The sequence below is a fragment of the Tamandua tetradactyla genome, chromosome 5 (assembly GCF_023851605.1).
Source record: "Tamandua tetradactyla isolate mTamTet1 chromosome 5, mTamTet1.pri, whole genome shotgun sequence".
NCBI classification, from domain to species: domain Eukaryota; kingdom Metazoa; phylum Chordata; class Mammalia; order Pilosa; family Myrmecophagidae; genus Tamandua; species Tamandua tetradactyla.
This window is the reverse complement of record NC_135331.1, coordinates 101,833,567-101,851,129: the sequence shown is the minus strand read 5'-3', so window position 1 is coordinate 101,851,129 and position 17,563 is coordinate 101,833,567. Positions and strand designations below refer to the sequence as shown.

Below are 17,563 nucleotides of genomic sequence, written 5' to 3'. Positions count from 1 at the left end.
ATAAGGGGCAGTGGAGTAGGTTAGACGTCCAGTGTTGTCTCCCACCTGCCCAGGCTCAGATGCGTGGGGGGCCACACTCCCACCAGGGGGCGCGCGGGCAGGGCTGGGAAGGGCTCCAGCTCTGATCACCCCCTCCCACCTCGCCCCCATGCCTGTGCCATAGGTTCTTCAGTCCTTGAGGAGTGGAGACCCAGAGGAGAGGCTTGGTTCTGAAGCTTCCAGGGGAGGAGAAGGAGCGGGTGAGGAGAAGCCAGGCGAATTGAGTGGGGGTAGAGTGGTGACTGTGCTGAGATGCTCTCTGAAGACTGAGATGCCACGTATCTCCATGGTGTCTTCACCTCCTGCATCCAGGCTGCGGTCCAGACTCCCTTAATGTCCTCTGTAAGTCTATACACACATTGTTAGCTCCTTTAATGGGGAGGAGCTAGAGCTACAAGATAACTAATGTGTCCAAGGCCACACAGCTGGTACAGGGCAGACCCAGGATAGAAACACAGGCTCTGAATCAGAACCCGCCCCCCCACCTTCCCCCTCCCTGGAAAGACCTGGGAGGGGCAGCTGTCATGGGCAGAGGCCCCACAAGGCAGGACAGCCAAGACAGGCGACTTTGTGGGTCCAGCTGGCTCATAGGACTCACCCAGCAGCCTGCAGCCTGGATGCCAACTTGCTCATTCCCAGGGAGCACCAGGACAGCCAAGGCTGCAAAGGGTTCTGGGTGGGCACATCTCCCCAAAGGCACCCACCCAGGAAGCCAGATTGTGCAGCCTGGCTAGAGGAGCCAGCCAGGACACAGGGCGATAAACAGGTTGAGGGATTTGCATTCTGTCCCTTGGAGCTTTCCATCTCTACACTGAATGCTAATTTGCCCCAGGAACCAAGCAGGGCTCAAGGGCCCAGGCAGGTCCTGCAGGCCTGACCCCTGTGTCTCATCTGCTGGCTGACGTCCCACAGTCTGCCACTCTTCCCATGAGAGCCAGCGGGTTTGTCAGGGTGTGCTGGCTGGAGCACAGGACTTTCTTAAAATGACTCTGCATTTCTCTGCTTACATCCATTTTGAGTCACCATCACATAGAAGTCAGAACTGTTTTTTCCAAGAATTGGGATTCTCCTCTGTCATCAATCTCTTTATACTGCTTTCACTGGGCTTTTTCCACATTCACCTCAGAGATATTCAGATATATTCCAATTAACCCATTATATCTGGGGTTTCACTTCTATTTTCCAGGATGGCTGCTGATTTTACTGGGGCTCTTAGCTTTTCAAGGGTTTGAACCCTAGCAACTCACCAGAAAAAGAGTAAACAAGAGGAACATCTCTGCAGGGGTAGCCAGCCTAGTGAGGACAGCTGCTGAATATAGACTGATGTTTCGAGAAATGTTCCAAGGGAGGTGATGAGCAGCAAGTCACACAGGGCTGGGGACATGTGGCGTCTCATGCTCAACCCCTTCCACCTCACAGGAAGCAGAACCCTGGGGGGGGGGGGTGAGGACGCACAGAGGCGGCCCCCACCCACCCTGCCTTCATCCCGCAGATGGCCTGCGGAGCCATCCCATCACTGCAGTGGCCTTCTCTGTGTGCAGAGAAACGCTCCACCTCAGGACAAGCCCGTATGATGAAGCAAACATTTTCTAAGTACCTCTAGGAACCAGGTACGGTGCTTGTAGCTTGAAGACTAAAGACATGAATCGAATGTAGATTTTACCCTCAAAAACATGTCTGTATGGACAGCAGTGGCTCAGTGGCAGAACTCTCGCCTGCCATGCCAGAGACGCAGGTTCGATTCCCGCTGCCTGCCCATGTTAAAAATAATAATACATATATATATATATATATATATATATATGCATATAATATATTACAACTCTGCAAGTGAAATCGTTGCCCTCCGCCCTACGTAAGACATGACATCCAGGGGTGAAAGTCTCCCTGGAGATGTGGAAGATGACTCCCAGGGATGAATCCAGACCTGGCACTATGGGATCAACAATTACATCCTGACCAAAAGGGGGGGGAAAAGTGTAATTAAAACAGTATTAGTGGCAGAGAGAGTTCAAGTAGAGTCGAGAGGCTACTCTGGAGGTTGTTCTTATGCAAGCTTCAGTTAGACCTTGCTACCTATCATAACTTCCCAAATCCCAATCAGGATTTTGGCAATTCCAGCCAATCCTAAAAAACACCTAGGGTAATACATAAGATTCCACAAGGGTTCCAGGCACTAGAGTAACTTTCCAGAAACCTACAACCTCCAGATGGGTCTCTGGTCCAGATAAGTCCTGAAACCTAGCCCAGCCTCTCCAGAACATCAGAGTTCCATCTCCCTACCCCATATTAATGACAGACCCTTCCAATATGACTCATCCATAGCCCAAACAACCCTAAAGAGAGGGATGGAAAGATCAAAGGTGATGGCAGAGTTATACAGAGAAGATAGGATTTAACGAATGAATATGAATGCTGAATCATTAAATTGATATTTCTTTTAGTCTCCAGTATTTTAGAGCAGCTAGAAGTAAAAACCTAAAACTGTGTAATTGTAACCCATGTCAAACTCTAAAATATGTTCTACAACTAAGTATGGTGCTGTGCTTTGAAATTTATGGCTTTTTTGTATAAATGTTATTTTTTACAAAAAAAAAAAGTCGATTGTGATTATAAAAAAACATGTAAACCTTCCAGCCTCCTATGATTTGGAGTAGATAGAAGCAAAAATATGAGAATTGTATGGTAGCCCATGACAAACTCTGGGATTAACTACTTATATAAGAATGCTTTGAAAACTATTGCTTTTCTGTTTCTTTGCTTTGTATGTGTTATACTATACAATAAAAGTTAAAATAAAACAAAACAAAAAAACGGGTCAGTGTGGTAGATGGAGTAAGATACTAATTTGGTAGAAGATAAAGTTTCCAAAGTTCCAAGGTGCAGAGGGGAATGAAACTGTACAAGCTAGCTGCTGCGGGTACAAAATCAGGAAATGCTCTGGAAGATAGAAATAGGCTCCAGGGAGAGAGACAGGCAGAGGCCTCCGTTTGCTTTCAGACGATTCTTGTGGCCATACCACCAGCATGAAGGATTGGAGGCCTGGGAAGGAGGACGGCAGGCCAGGCAGATGTCAAGGCCCAGACTGAGGGAAGGATCCAGGGAGGAAACAGGTCATTGAGGAGCCCGACAGGATTCCCAGGTTTTGGGTAAGATGGGGAAGTAATGGAGAACTGAGGGTGAGAAGGGAAAAGAGAAAGGGCTCAGGTTTGTCTTTCAGCTTGACTGCCTGCCACACTGCACTCCAGACTGGAGAAATAATACTCCAATTTTTCACCAACCTCAGATACGTGCGCTGGTTTAACAAATTAGCACATGGACTTCAGTTGGCAATACAGCTGCATACTTAGCTATCTAAATAGCGCATCAGAGCTCATCAGAGAGCCTTTAAAATATGTATTAACAACTCTTAGCTCTGGAGCGATCTGCTGGTCAGGAGTCACTGAGCAGACCGGGCTGTGTGAACATCTCCTGCCTTCTGGGAGGAGTCTGAGACACAGGCCGGTCAAGAGCCCCAGAGCTCTGCCCCTACTTTCAGTCAGGAAGAGTCATTTTTGAGAAGGGACCCCCACAAACACACCCCCAGCAGTATGGACCACACCTGAGGCACTCTCCCAGGTCCCTTACGAATCCACTCCTCTCTAGGCCAGAGCTTGGGATGAGATGGGGAGGGCGTAGCTGTGATGTGAGGACACACAGGTCCCTTGTGCCCCAGGCAGGCTGGGTTTTGGTGTCAGGGCTGTATGCTAGGCAGGGAAGAACCGTCAGGACTCAGGCTCCTTCTGCCCAATGGCGCAGGAGAGCAGCCAGAAGTGGGGGGTGTGGGGGTGTGGGGTGGTGTGGCCAGTTCTGGAGAGCTCACACCCGGTTGAGGGTGAGGACAGAGTGGAGGGGGTGGTAGTGAAGACAAAGGAAAAGAGCTGTCTCCATCCCCAGTCCTGGGAGAGAAGGAATAAAGCAACGAAGAAGAACTTGGCCTTTCTCTGAGTGGGCCAACAGTCAGGATGCCTTGGCTCCAGGTCTGTCCCTTTCTTGGGGGCCTCAGTAGGGGGCATCAGTCCCTCCGAGACGAAGAGGTTACCTCCCCTTGGATCCAGGCCTGTCTGAGCCCCAGTTGGGTCATGTTCATCCCCCCAAACTCAGGCTGCCACCCTTTCCAGGGCTCGAAGCCAGGGCTGGAGGGCACAGGGAGCCACAGAAGGGGGAAAAAAAAAACAGGTTTATTTAATCAGAGAGCCTCTGAAGGCACCTGGTTTCTGTTGAGTATAAAAAAGTCAATAAAACGGCAACTAAACAGGCAGCATGATGGGTAGGGATGAGTCACAGGGAGCAGGGGAAGGAATATAGAGAAAAGAGGGAGGAAAACTATCAGCTCAGGCCACACTATGGTCAGTTCTGGCTTTCAGCCACCCCGATACAGGCAGATGGACGCACACATGTACAAACAGAGATACATATTCACCCACTCACTCACTCATGGAGCCCAGGAGCCTCTGCTGCCCTTCTCAAGCAGGGATTAGCCTGAGCCAAGTACAGGAGACCTGGCCACTGAGACTGTGTCCCTTTCCTGGGTGCCAACCTTCAGCCCCACCACAGTCCCCACTGCCCTTCCGCAGAGGCTCCCTCCTCAGGACACTGCCCCCACCGGCACAGGCAGGGAGAAGGCAGAGGTCGGCCGGAAGAGAAACTCTCCAGACCACCCATGCCCATCTTTGGGTAGAAAAGGAAGGTGGCGGGAAGCAGGCGAGCAGTGCAGTCCTTCTCTCCAGCCGTGGTCACACAATGACTCGGAACAGGAAGGAGAAGACAGCCCCTAGCGCCAGGCCCAGGCACAGAAAGAAGGCCATGATGGCTCCCGCTGTTTCCGCCTCAGCTGGTGTCACCTTCCTAAAGCATGGAGGGCAAGGTTACCTTAGAATGGCCCCCTCACCCAGCCAGGGCCGGGGCTAAGGGAATTTACCTGAGCACCTCAAATTCTGCTCAGTGAGCCATCCCGACCCTGACCTGACTTTTCCCTCTTGGGGAGGGTGTGGACTGGGGGCTGCCTTCCACCTCACCCTGAGAGCCCCACCCTGAGAGTCTCCACCGAAACTTAGGCACCCTGATTTATCACTCCCCAGTCCTCAGCCATCTCCCCTCGCAGCCTGGGAACCCTCAGCTCCAGGACCAGGGGCTCTCCTTTTGCCCTCTCCCCCTGCACTGTGTGTCCCCCACAGGAGCGATGGACCCTGGCACCACTCACACTCTACCTGGCCCTACTCACTTGGGCCCGAAGCACATGCAGAGGCTGGCGAGGTAACCGTTGGAGAAGGCAAAGGCAGCCATGAAGATGATGTACCAGGCATCGTGCTCGAAGACCACAGCCAGGCGGCGGCGGGGCTGGACGTTGCACAGCAGCAGCAGCGGCACGAACACCAGCCGGGCCACCACCAGGCTTGGCAACCAGCGGCTGTCCTTGCCAGGCTGTGGGTCATCAGGGCAGAGCTCAGGCTGGTCCTGCCCAGAGGGCAAGCCCAGACCCCCAGGGCTCCCCGTGGGAACCTCCACATCTGGATCGGAACCTCAAAGCCTGGGACGGGACACAGTACAGCCTGCTGGGGCACTGGAAATGTAATAAATCTTCATCTGGGTGATTATACAGGTGTGTGTGTGTGCGCATGCGTGTATAAGCTGATTAGGCTGTATACTGAAGATCTGTACATTCTGATAACACATACATTTTGTCTCAAAACAAAAGTATAGTCCCCTTACCACTGTGCCTCCTCGGGTTTCTTTTCTGGGTCTTGGGCTACACTCTTCCCTCCCACTGGGCCTGATGTGCCCTTCCTTCACTTACCCACATGAAAACAGCTGTGAGGCTGCGTCCTAGCCAGTCGAAGAGATTGAAAGTTAAGAAACAGGATACAGGAATGAAGTAGTTCTCTGGAAGAGGAAGCGGATGAAAGGATGGTTACCAGGTACAGGTAGGAAGATTTAGTGATTCTCACCCTCTGGGCCTGTTTCCTCAGCTGCAAAATGAGGAAGATGCTTCCAGCCCAGCGAAGGGCCAGTGGACCCAAAAGAGCCTAGCTGGGGCCGAAGGCAGACCGGGCTCCCTTTCTCCCTGATTCCCAGTCCTGCTCTAGCCCAGCCCCGTCCCAGAAACCCACTGCATCCTTACTCCAGGCACTGGTGCCCGCGATGCTGGACTTGACCTCAGCAGTCACGGCAGGAAATATCCCAATGGTGACTGTGAAGATGAAGCAGACGGAGAAAGCCAGGACTGAGATCTGGAAAAAAAAAGTGCAGGGGATTCACCCAGGTCTCTGAATCGTCACGGTGGTTGTGCACGAAAGAACCCTGAGCCTCCCACTTCCCACTCCTCCAGGAAAGAGAACCCAGGGAAGAGGCCATCTCAAGTGAGGAAGGAAGGAGTTGGGTGGTTCGGGGGAGAGAGCAAAGGCAGGAGAGAAAGAGGGTGAGGGGTACAGGGCGGGACTTACAGGCCCACTTACATTTTTGAGGATGGACTTGATAGAGGGGCTTGTGGGGGTGGGGTGGGGAGTGGAGGCTGAAACCCCAGACTCCTCTTTTCTTGTTTTTGGCTCCTCTCCTGGGGGAAAGACAGGTTGTGGAAGGACCGTTAAGTGGTGGAGGAAGACAGGCAACAAGTGAGGCAAACATTCCCCAAAAGGGCTGGGGTGGTTAGGGGTGTATACCCCTCCATCAGCCCACAGCTCTACCCGCCCACAGTGCCCCAGTCACAGCCCCACCCGTCCACAGCCCAGGTCTCCCCTCCAAATCTGCACAGGTCAAGTTCCCAGGGTCCTGATCTCTCCCTGACAGCTTGATCTGTTATCCCTTAAGAAGCTGAAATTGCTTCCTCTATTTTCAGTCCAAATGCCTCCAGATTCAAGGTCTTCTTGGATATCTCCCCATTCGATCTTTTCTAGTCTTTATTTCCCATTGTCCCCTCCACCCCACCCCCAGTTCCCCTGTCCTCTGGCTCATCACTGCCCACAAATACTCTTCCTTCTAATCTTTGCTCAGCAAGCTGGTCTGCACCTCAGCTTCCCCAGGCCATTCAGACCTTTACTAATGAGGTCCAACTTGGTCTCCTGATCCCCAAGTCCTTCGAGCTTGAGCTGCTGGTAGTAGCGGTAGAATTCCTGTCAAGTAAAAGAGATAGAGGAGGGGGATTCAGATGGAACTCCAGGATTCCCACCCCCACCAAGTTTCAGCCTAGAGCCCTGAGCCTCCCATACCCCAAACTCACGTCCCCCCATTGCTCACCAGCCGGGACAGGCCCATGTAACAGATGATGGCTAAAATGATGACAGCACAGGCTGTGATAAAGTAGCCGAAGGCACTTTCTGACAGCTCCGAGCCACCTGGGGTGGGTGAAATCAGTGATCAAAGACAGGCCCCTTCCCTTTGTCCCCACAATAATCAGGAGAACAGGTAGGTGGACAGGAGGACTCACTGGCAATGGCACAGATCATGGCCACTGAGGCGAAGAGGCCCGCCAAGCCCTGGCCGCTCATGATGGGGGTCGTGTAGCTGGCAGGCAGGAGGCCAGCCAGACCGAAGAGGCTGCCCTGCAGGATGGCACCAAACGCTGGAGGAACAGAGCTAACATCAGTTGGGGAGAGGGGCAGCGGGGAGTTCAGGGGAAAACAGGTCTCTGTAATTCCTGCTTTGTTCCTAATGCGTCCTGATGCCGAGCTGCCATTCTCTCTGCCCCTCAAGCTCCCAGCTCTAGGCCTGCATAGGCTTCTAAGTCCAACTGCCTGTGGCACCTCCTTCCTCCAGGAGAAATGGGGCTACCCTCTGGGCTGACCTTGGGTCAGAAAGAAAGGTAGGTGGATGTGGGGAGGTCTCTGCCCTGTAGGCCCCCTCCAGGCCCCAATTAATTGCTCACAATTAATGAGCACGATCTTGATCATGGTGATGATGAAGAAGGAAAGAGCATCTAGTTGCACCTTCACCAGGATGGCAGTGATCATGAACACCAGCAGGATGGCCCCCAGGCTGCCCAGAATCCGTATGAACTGTGGGATCCTGCCGAGAGAGGCCAAGGAGGGATGGTCATGCCAGGCTCCAGGGAGGGGTCGGGCTGGGGCAGCTGTGGAGGATGACGGGGTGCAAAGGGGGACCCCACCTCTGATGCAGGAAGGAGTTTAGGCAGGTGAAGAGCAGCAGAGGCAGCATGGCACAGAGGGTCATGACACTGTTGAAGAGGGTACTGAGATAATTCTGCTCTGCTAAGGGTGCTGCAGGAGCGGCCGAAGCTTGGATGCCCTTGGCTGGCTCAGGGGTGTCCGAGGACACATTCTGGGACATTTCCAGGCGGTTTCTGAAATACTGCGGGGGTTGGAGACAGAGTGTTGGAGGAGTGCTGGCACCCCGCCCCCTGCACCCGCAGGCCCAGGCCCCGCACAGCCCGGTACACAACGTGGACATGCTCCCTTCAGCCCCGTCCTCCTCACCATAGTGGCTGTCATGAAAAAATTCCATGGGAGCAGAGTGCCCAAGCCCAGCACGAAGAAGATGAGCCAGACGGCTTTGCACCTAGGGAAGGGACAGGAAAAGGGTCCAGAGCGACTCTCCATCCCACCCTCCTTCTCCAGACCACACCTGGGCAAGTCCCTCCCTGCTTGCCCGTCAGTCTCTCTGTGTCGGTGTCCATGTGCACGTATCCCCCTATAGGTATGTGCCTGTGGGGAGGGAGTGAGGGGGGGAAGGGTAGAGGTAGCGGCCCAAGATAAGTCGAGAAGGGTGAGGGGGGCTGGGATCACAGAGCTGAATGGTATGGCCAACAGGCACTTGGTTCTCAGCCCTGGAAGGCTCAGGGGACCCTGCAGGCTGGGAACCACTGTGACCCACACATCCGGAGGTGGTTTTAGAAATCCTGCTGCTGGGCTGGGGGAAGGCTGGTGAGTGAGAAAGCAAACAGCGAGTGTCTCCTTCACCCCCACCAAGCAGACTGGAAGTGAATATGCTGTCTGGGCAGGAACTGTATGGCTCTCCAAAGAGAATTCAGAGGTCAGGAAACTCCCAGCCCATTCTGGACCTAGAGGGGCAGGAAGGCGGGGTGCCTTGGGCAGCTGGGAAGTGGGGAAGGTATTTTTTCCTGGCCCAGACAGAATCAGCTTTATAGGACAAACTACCTAGGGCAGGACAGGAGGTATCAGGCAACTGGAAGTCATCAAGGCCCCAGTGTCAATAAGAGCTATCCCAGCTTTGGCTGCGGTAATTCCTCAAGCCCAACACACCTCAGGGCCACGTCTGGGATGGGTCAGTTCCCCGAGGCAGGCCTTCCCTCCAAGTTTGGCAGCCCAGGCCCTTTCCATGGTGATTTCCAGACATGCTTCCCGTAACCTCCCCGTACTTACTTTTGTCACAGAGATGGCAGAGATAAAGCCCAAGGCATGGAGGAGACAGGTCTGGCCAGAGCAGAGGGGCCTGGACTCAAGCTGGTCTTGGACCAGGAGGGAACTAGGCAAGCGCCCCAATTGGGCAGGCCCAAATCATGACAGCTACAGTCTTCAACCTCCCTCATATGCTTTCCACCTTGCAGAAGAGGGCTAAGGGTGCCATCTGGGTTCATAACCCAGAATGGAGGGAGAAATTCCCAGCTAAGGTCACACAAGATAAAGGGTTAGAACGGGGGCTAGGAAACAAGTGAGAGCACTGAGGTAGATTTGATGGGAGGAAAGAAAATTGGGGTTCAGGGAACTTGCTACAGGGGCAGGGAGGCTGGAGTGGGAGCAGGCAGGCAGCCTGGGAATGGAGGGGGGAACTAACACTTAACGTACTGAATATTGCCCCCACCCCCTAAATAAATCCCTGGGAAATGGATATTCTTATATCTACTTTACAGTCGGCAAAACAGTCCCAGAGAGATGAAGCTAAGTGCCCAAGTTCCCACAGCCAGAGCGGCCAAATTCTGTGGCCTTTGGGACGGGGTTGGGGAGACATGGTGAGCAGGGGAGATGTGATGGGTTGGAGAGGCCTGAGTTGGAAGGAGAGACAGAGCCACGTCCCTGCAAGGAGTTTTGGATCCCACTTGTTACTGTATTAACTTTCTTGGGCCTTAGACTCCCTCAGACAACTTCAATCAAGCTACAGCCTCTTCTCTCCAAAAACAGAGGCATGATTCTAACTTCAGTTCTAACTTGTAGGAGTTCACAGGCTACAGAGGTGGGGACATGAGAGGAAGGTCAGATCAAGGCCCAGGGTGAGCCAGGGTCAGCTGAGGCAGAGGCCCTGGGCAGCTCTACCAGATGTGCTCAGGAATGACGGGTGCTCCCAAACATTTCCCCACAGTGGTGGCGGGAGGGGCTGGAAACTGCTGGCTGGCGGACAGCAGCAGTGGAAACACTGACAGGCCAGGGAGGGACTGCTGCCCAGCCACCCCAGCCCTCCCCACAGACACCCGGCCAGCACCCAGCCAAGGCGGGCATGGGCCCCACCCCTGACCCAGACCTGACTCACAGCTACCTGGCCAGAAGGCCAGTCAGCAGCACAAACCCAAATTCCCCAGGACACCACACCCGGCCCTCAGGAGACCCACTTCTGCTCCCCTGGATCCCAACCCGGGGCCGCAGTACCTGTCCTGAGGCTGATGACTGGTTGTCATGGTGATGGGGTTCCTGGTCTTCCCTGGCTGATGGCTCACTCCCTCTGAGGTCTGCTGGGGGCAGAAGCAATGTGAGGCCTTCTCTTGGCCTTGCTGCCCCACAGGCCTCCTCGGACTCGGGGCAGGCAAGGCAGGCAGAGCAGGCAAGCCAGCGAGTCCTGCAGGACCCCTCCTGGCCCTGCTCCTCAGGACTGCGCAGCCTGGGTGTGGGCAGGCGCTGCTCCCTGACCCCCACCTGGCTCCCCAACCCAGCAGGCCAGTCCTTGCGGGGGGGCCCCATGCCTGCTCAGGCTCTACCTGGCTCCCGGCTTGGCCGCCGCCACCGCTATTTTTATCCAGCAGGCGAAGCAGTTTGTAAGCTGGGAAACAGGAGGGTGGAGAGCTAGAGGGAAGGAGGAGGAAGCATAACTGAGAGGGAGGGAAAGACAGTCAAAGAAGGCAGGGAAGAAGATGAGAGGGGTCAGGGACAGTGACGACAAGGGAAGGAGGGACAGGAGGAGGGAACCAGTGGAGGAGATAGAGCACGGAGGGTAAAGGAGGAGGAGAGGGGGAGGGCATAAAGCAAGCAAGCCTGCAGGAGCAGCAGCCAAGGGCCTAAAGGCTGAGGCCGAGGGACTTTCCAAATCCCTCCCTGTAAGTCTCTCCACTGTCCCTGGGAAGCCCCTAGGCCCGCTGCTGGCAGAGTGGGGGTCTGGAGAACCTGTCCCCCCGAGGCACCCCAATCCCAGACTCTGATCTCCCTACTGGTGGCACCTTAACTTCCTTACAAACCACTGCTGACAGGCTTCCTAGTTTCTTCCACTTCGGGGACAGTTTCCCAGGGAAATATTTTGCAAGGGGTTGGAACCCAGCCCTTTCTACAATTTAGCCTGGCCCCACAGTCCTGCCCCCAAGGTCATCCCATCCCCCTCAGTTCCTCTCTGTCTCAATCCCAGACCTTTGTCTTCTTCCCTTTTCTGAGAGTAGCCTTGAAGGGAGACTGAAGGGGCTGGGAACACAGGCCCTGACTAACTGCAGAGCTCCGAGCCTCCTGTCAACGTCCCTCTCCTGTTCCCCACTGGCGGGGCTGGGCACCCTGGCGCCAGCAGATGTACAGCCGGCTAGGCAGGTGTGCAGACGCGTCTCCCCCCACATGCAGGCCGAGCTCTGGGACCAGGTCATGCTGTCTGCGCTGGGAGGCTTCCCCGCTGGCACTCTCCAGATGCCCAGATTTGCCAGCAGGAAGGCTGGAACGGAGGGGGCCTGGGGGTGGCCCTAGCTCAGGGGGCAGATCTTGTTGGTGGATTCCTAGGTGAGAGTCCAGAATGAAAAAGGTGGTAGGGGGCACAGCAGGAGAGAACCCCTTAAACCTCACTGAGGGAGGGAGGGGGGAGAGGAAAGGAGGGAGAGGAGGGAGGGAGGGAGGAGCAGGGCCCATTTTGAGAAGCCTGGTATACTCCAGAGATAAAAAGCCACCCCTGTATCTAGAGAGATAAGAGACCAATGACTCTAGGAGGCGGGGGCGGGGGCGGATGGGGATGGGATGGGTCAACCCACAGGAGCAGCCAATGCTCCAGGCCCCAGCCTGAGACAGATGCATCTGGAGACCTGGAGCCCCACACACCTCCTGGTGGAGGCAGAAGGGCTTCTTTCGCTCATTCTCTCCACAAATACTTAGCTGAGGACCTCTGCATGCCAATCAGGCACTGTTATGGCACTGGGGACAGAGTGAATAATAGTATTTACGTTTTCTAGAGGGAGGGGAGCAAGAGAACTCTGCTGGACAGGGAGGGGTGGACAGGGAAGGCTCATTGTCAAGTCTTCCATTAGCTTGTGCAATCGGGTAGCAGGGAGGGGAACCCCCAACCTCTCCTCACCTTGGAATGCCCAGTAGTCCACCCCACACTAGTAAGGTTTAGCAGTTAGAAGCAGATAGTTTCAAATGTGGCGTAGGCTCAGAGAAGTTTTCATTTTGACCCCTCTCCCAGCTACATCCCTGCTGCCTGTTCTCAGCAGCCTCCAACCAAGTGTTGGGCACAATTCAATCCAGGTTCAGCCCCCTCTCCCGCCCAACACCCTAACATTCAGCAGGCTAGCCCAGGTGAGGGCTTTTGTTCTTGTCTGCCTTTGGCTGGCAGCGACTAGGGACATACTGCCAGTTCAGATACCAGCTCAGCCATGCTTTGGCCTGCTGAAAAGTGGCCCTGGAAGCAGTCCACCAAACTGAGCAACTTCCTGCCCTTAGGCCTCCACCCCCTCAACACTTTACATGCACCCAGCTTCTAGAAAATCCTTGTGGCAGCACTAAATTCTCCACTTCTCAGGATCCCATATGAGTTACCATCTACGGGGTAAGTCACTACTTGCAGATCCCTCCTCACCTTTCCTTACAACCGCCTATAGGCTAGTGCAAAACTGCCTCCATTGAACAGTCCGGGTAGGTTTAGAGAGGCTGAGTCACTTGCCTAAGGTCACAGAGCTAGTGAGTGAGAGAGCCAGGATTCGAACTCAGTGTGCAAGCTTATTATAGGCTTCTTCTAGGGCGGGAAGAGAGGTATGAAGGCTGTTTCCCACTTAGCTCTGTAGACTGGGAAGTGGGGAAACTGCTCCAATTAAGAACGGGGTGTGCTCATTCCCAGCCTGGCATACATGTCAGGTCTAAAACCCACCCCACTTCCCCTATCGGGCACACATATCCTAGCAAACAAACAAGCAAGATACTGACGAGAACAAACAAAAGGCCGCGAAGGTTATCAAGTGGGCAAAGGGACGGCCATGGGCTTGGAGGAAGCTCAGAGAGGGGCGGGACCAGCCTTCACCCCACTCCACCACTCTACCCTGGGAGGAAAACCTAGGATGGATGTCCTTGTTCCCTCACTGAGCGATCAGACCGTGCTCTCTCTGGGAGTAAATGAGGACGCATCCAGGAAGGGGAGGTCAGGGACACGAGTTCAGCCAGAGAAATGCGGAGATTAAAAGGCAGCACCCCCCTTCCAACCCCACCGCCAATCAGCGCAGTCAGCGCCTTAGTCCTTCTCTGTACCATCAACAAGATTGATCGGGATTAACCATCTGGTCGCCTGCTCCTTGCGGAGGTCAGCGCGGCAACAGCCGGTTTCAGACCCGGGAGCCAGGCCGCCCACCGCCCGCTTGGGCTCCGGTCCCCACAGGGTTCCCCCGCTCCCCGGCGGGTCCTTGCCACGTGCTGCGGCGGCTCCAGCGCGGGGCCAGCAGGGACCCATCCGGGGCCGTCCCCTCCCCCGGCCGCGTACTAGTCAGGCCCGGCCTCCCTGCCCTCGTGGCAGGCGGAAAGCGGCGCGTTCCGCCCCTGTGGTCCCCAGTTTTCGACCCCGGGCAGCACCTGCTCGAGAAGGACTCCTCCCGCGCTGAGGCCCGCGCGCGCTCTCCGCGGCTTCCCGCGCCCGCCCGAGCACTCAAACCCGCCCTCCGCTGGGCCCGCCCCCGGCCCGGTCCGCCCCCACTGGTGGCTCCGGCCCGCCCGGGCCCGGCCTACCGCCCCCACAGCAGCTCCTGACTCTCTGGGGCCCCCACCCCCGAGACCCTGAGCTCCCAGGTCCGCCTAGTCCACATCTCGCGTTCCTATCATTGTAGATAAGGCCTCTGGGCTCTGTCACTTCGTTTAAACCCTGTCCCATCATGGAGGCCCCTTTAAATGGTACAGCCCCAAATTGGGTACCCGCTAAGCTCCTCAGCTGCGGCTACCCAAACTCTGACAGAACCTGACTCGGGACTCTCCCACTGACAAACTCTCTGCTTAGACAGGCCCAGACCAAGCACAGACCTCTCCATGTCAGCACTCCATCCCTAACATCCATTATCCTCTCTAAACCCTGCCAGGGCCATTTCTCCACCATACTCCATCTCTTTCCTCCCCAGTGCCCCCTCTTTTCAGTGCCATCTTCCTTTCAAATCTCTTCTCTTCCTTCAGGATTGCTTCTGACTTCCATCTCTTCTCCCCTGGTGGGATCCCTCCTACTTAAGACCACCCATTGTTCTGTGACCTCCTGGTGGGTTATCCCACCTCCAACGCACACAGACAAACAGCACACCATCCGCAGCTCTGACTCCGAGGAGGAAGTGTGGTGCCATGGGGAGGTGGGGGTAAGAAGCAAAGCCCTGTTCCCCCTCATGATTCACTTTCTAAATCCAGAACTCTGGGAAACTGAGGCACAGTTGAGGACGGGAAGAAAAAAAAAAAGCCAGGAACAGCCTTAACATCCTGAAGTGTCTCTATTGTCCCAGCCCGGAAGCCTTGCTGCACCCCGCATCCTCCAGTGGCTAAGGAGGAAGGGGGGCTGATCCAGGAGGTGGACAGACCATCATGTACCTTCAAGGGAAGGGGAAGGATTCCTTCTCTTTTTCTCTTGGGTAGTAAATGGAGTGCAGGGGACACTCGGTACTGGAGGATGATCCAAAGTTCCTCAGAAGAGAAACATCAAATCCAGCTCCCCCCCCCACCCCGCCCAATAACCAAGGGGCCTGTCCCCAGGAGAGTCCCCAGACACTAATTAACAATTCACATTACTAACTTCCTAGGTTTAAGGCAGAGTCACACCCTGTTCCCAGACGGTAATAGACTAAGACCTGAGGGGAGGGGTAGCTTTACTATTTAGGATCAGTGGGCTCTCTACAAGCTTCTCCAAAAAAAGTTGTCCCCAATCTTCCGGCCCCATGCCCTTTCTTAAACCCCACAGAGACATGATGCACCATCGTCCCCCCAGCCTTAACCAGAGGGCAGGAAGATGATTATGGGTGTTATTTTCCTAGGCACTGCCCCATGGCTTGAGGGCAGCTTCATGTCTGTCCTTGAGCAACCCCCCACCCCCCCATTTCCACCCTCTTGTTTGTCTAGTCTCTCTCTCTTCCCCTTCTCCTAGCCCTCCTCTCCCCTCTTCCTTGGCTGCCCTGCCTCTCTCCCCACCTTCCTTTCCATGTCTGGGTCTGTGGGGTTTGCAGGCCTAGTGGTCAGACAACTGCCAGGCATGACTGGACCTGTGGCCAGTGGCCTCAGTTGTTTGTAAAGAGGGCTGGAAGTGGAAAGGGCCCGGAGGGATGTGGTGAGGGTCGAAGACCAGACCAGGGAAGGCTAGTTACTCAGCCACCCCCGCTGGGGCCTGGCAGGCTCAGCGGATGGCAGCAGCCAGGACTGTTATTGCTGGAGAGACGCCCATCTGGCGCACACCCTGCCTTGGCACCCAGCCAGCACCCACGCCCCTCTAGAGCCGCCTCCCTGGACAAACACCCAGTTGCTGGGTGCCAGGGCCCTCTACTGGGCAGCCCTGGGTGCCCCAGCTCATATAGGCTTGTGCCTGAAGTTTCTGTTAGCCAGGCCCAGCCAGGCCTTTTCACCCTCTGCCTGCGTCTGGCCCTTCCTGGGCTCCCTCAAGTCCCTGGTGCAGGAGTGGGGTAGGGTGGGAAGGGCAGGTCCGGCAGCACCCCTCCAACCCCATCTATTCTATTTAGGACTGGGGCTTGCCCTGCCTCCCTACTCCCCATTCCAGGCCCCAAGCATGGCTCACCACCTCCTACTCTGTACCACCCTTCCCCAGGCCTGTATCCTCTCAGCTGTCATGGATGAGCCAGCTGGGTTTGATGGAAGTGTGTTGGCTCAGCCCGGGGTTTATCACCAGCACATGATCATGACTGGATATATTTTCAATTGTGTTTGTGATTGTGTCTCCATGGGCGGTGGCAAGATTGGGACTAGGAAAAGTAGAGGCACTTGCCTGAGGCGCAAAATTTAAGAAAGCGCCAAAAAAAACTCAGCATTCAAGATAACTGTATTTTAATGTAATATTTTTAAAAATCAAAGTTAAAGAAAAAAAAATCCCTGATAAACAAAATATCAAAACTTTAAAGACAGGCTCCACCCTCTGAGGATCACTCATCTCATTTCGCTCCCTCTGCTTGTGTATAGGAGGGCGGTTAGCGGGGCAAGGGTTCGAGGAAACCCAACTGTTTACCAGCTTCGTCTTCTAGCCCACTTTCTGACCTTGTGGGCATCTGTATGTAATGGCGGGGCGAGTCGGTGAGGGTCAGATCATGTAAGAAACGCCTTCAGAGTCCCCAAAACACATCCCCTCCGCCCGTGCCCCCCGCCTTCCGTTTCCCGGGGCGGTCTCGCGGCAGCCCCGCCCCCGCCCGCTGGGGCAGCGTGAGAACAGCGCAGGCCCCGCCCCCATGCCAGTTCCAGGACCCCCGGGCCCACCCCCAGCCCCCCCGGGGCCTCTGCTCCCCGCGCACCTGCCAGGGCTTGGGAGGGGGCATCGGAGTGGAGGGGGAGCGGAAGTTCCTGGCTCGGCGGGCCCCCGGCCCCCGCCCGGCCTCCTCACCTGGGCACCCGGGCCATGGCTGTGGCGGGAGAGCGCAGCCCGCGCCGGGCCCGACCGGCGGGTTCCGCCCAGCGAGGCTGTCGGAGCTCAGGAGGGCGACGGGGGCTGCAACGGGTGGTCCCGGCGCCCGGCCCGCGCCCCGCCGGGCGCGGCTCAGAAGCGGGAAGCGCTTCGGGAAGCTGGCGGGAAGGAGGCCCGGGGCAGGCCTGGTGGGAGGGGCCCGTCGGGTCTGGAAAGGGCGGTTGGCAGAGGAGGCGCCTTTAGACGCCTACGGCCCCGGAGGGGGACGGGGTTAGGGGGCCCCCTTCATCCCGCATCCCCTGCCCCTCAGGGCGCCTTGCGGAGGGGAATGAGTACGTGCACTGGCTCTGTAGCATATGCAAAGGCTCTTAAGCACCCGGGGAGGAGGCAGACTGTGCTGAAGGGTGGGGGGCAAGGGCCTGACAGAAAGCCCCGCAGGGCTGGGGTGGGGGCGGCCGCTTCTGGTCTCAGTTCTTCTGGCCCAGACTTCTGAAGGGTGTGGGGACAGAATGGTGATCGCGAAAGGGGCATACATTTCTCAGTTTCTCCC

At 55.8% G+C, this 17,563-nt stretch overlaps 1 protein-coding gene across 9 annotated transcripts; it reads right to left on the bottom strand.

The window, feature by feature from the left end:
- Positions 1–4,240: 4,240 nt before the first annotated feature.
- On the bottom strand, positions 4,241–17,169 carry SLC29A1 (solute carrier family 29 member 1 (Augustine blood group)). Of its 9 annotated transcripts, XM_077161930.1 has the most exons (14): positions 14,001–14,017; positions 10,958–11,042; positions 10,632–10,711; positions 8,508–8,589; positions 8,180–8,382; positions 7,940–8,079; positions 7,502–7,636; positions 7,312–7,409; positions 7,109–7,187; positions 6,534–6,631; positions 6,200–6,308; positions 5,876–5,961; positions 5,303–5,502; positions 4,241–4,926 (listed from the first exon to the last, which is right to left on the bottom strand). In XM_077161930.1, exons 3-14 carry the CDS (start codon positions 10,658–10,660, stop codon positions 4,815–4,817), a joined length of 1,371 nt encoding a protein of 456 aa, XP_077018045.1. In that variant the 5' UTR covers positions 10,661–10,711; positions 10,958–11,042; positions 14,001–14,017; the 3' UTR covers positions 4,241–4,814. The 9 variants fall into 9 exon arrangements, with proteins under 9 accessions (XP_077018045.1, XP_077018044.1, XP_077018039.1 ...); XM_077161929.1 differs by lacking the exons at positions 10,958–11,042; positions 14,001–14,017 and adding an exon at positions 16,993–17,169 and having other exon boundaries at positions 10,632–10,714; XM_077161924.1 differs by lacking the exons at positions 10,958–11,042; positions 14,001–14,017 and adding an exon at positions 16,993–17,169.
- Between the last annotated feature and the right edge of the window lie 394 nt (positions 17,170–17,563).

What these genes read in the sequence shown, in the direction of transcription:
- SLC29A1 (XM_077161929.1), bottom strand. Translation starts at nt 10,660, where the DNA reads ATGACAACCAGTCATCAGCCTCAGGACAG. An exon ending in ACATGGGCCTGTCCCGGCTG is followed by an intron (nt 7,188 to 7,311) that starts GTGAGCAATGGG and finishes TTTACTTGACAG; the next exon opens with GAATTCTACCGCTACTACCA. An exon ending in GTTGGACCTCATTAGTAAAG is followed by an intron (nt 6,632 to 7,108) that starts GTCTGAATGGCC and finishes TCTTTCCCCCAG; the next exon opens with GAGAGGAGCCAAAAACAAGA.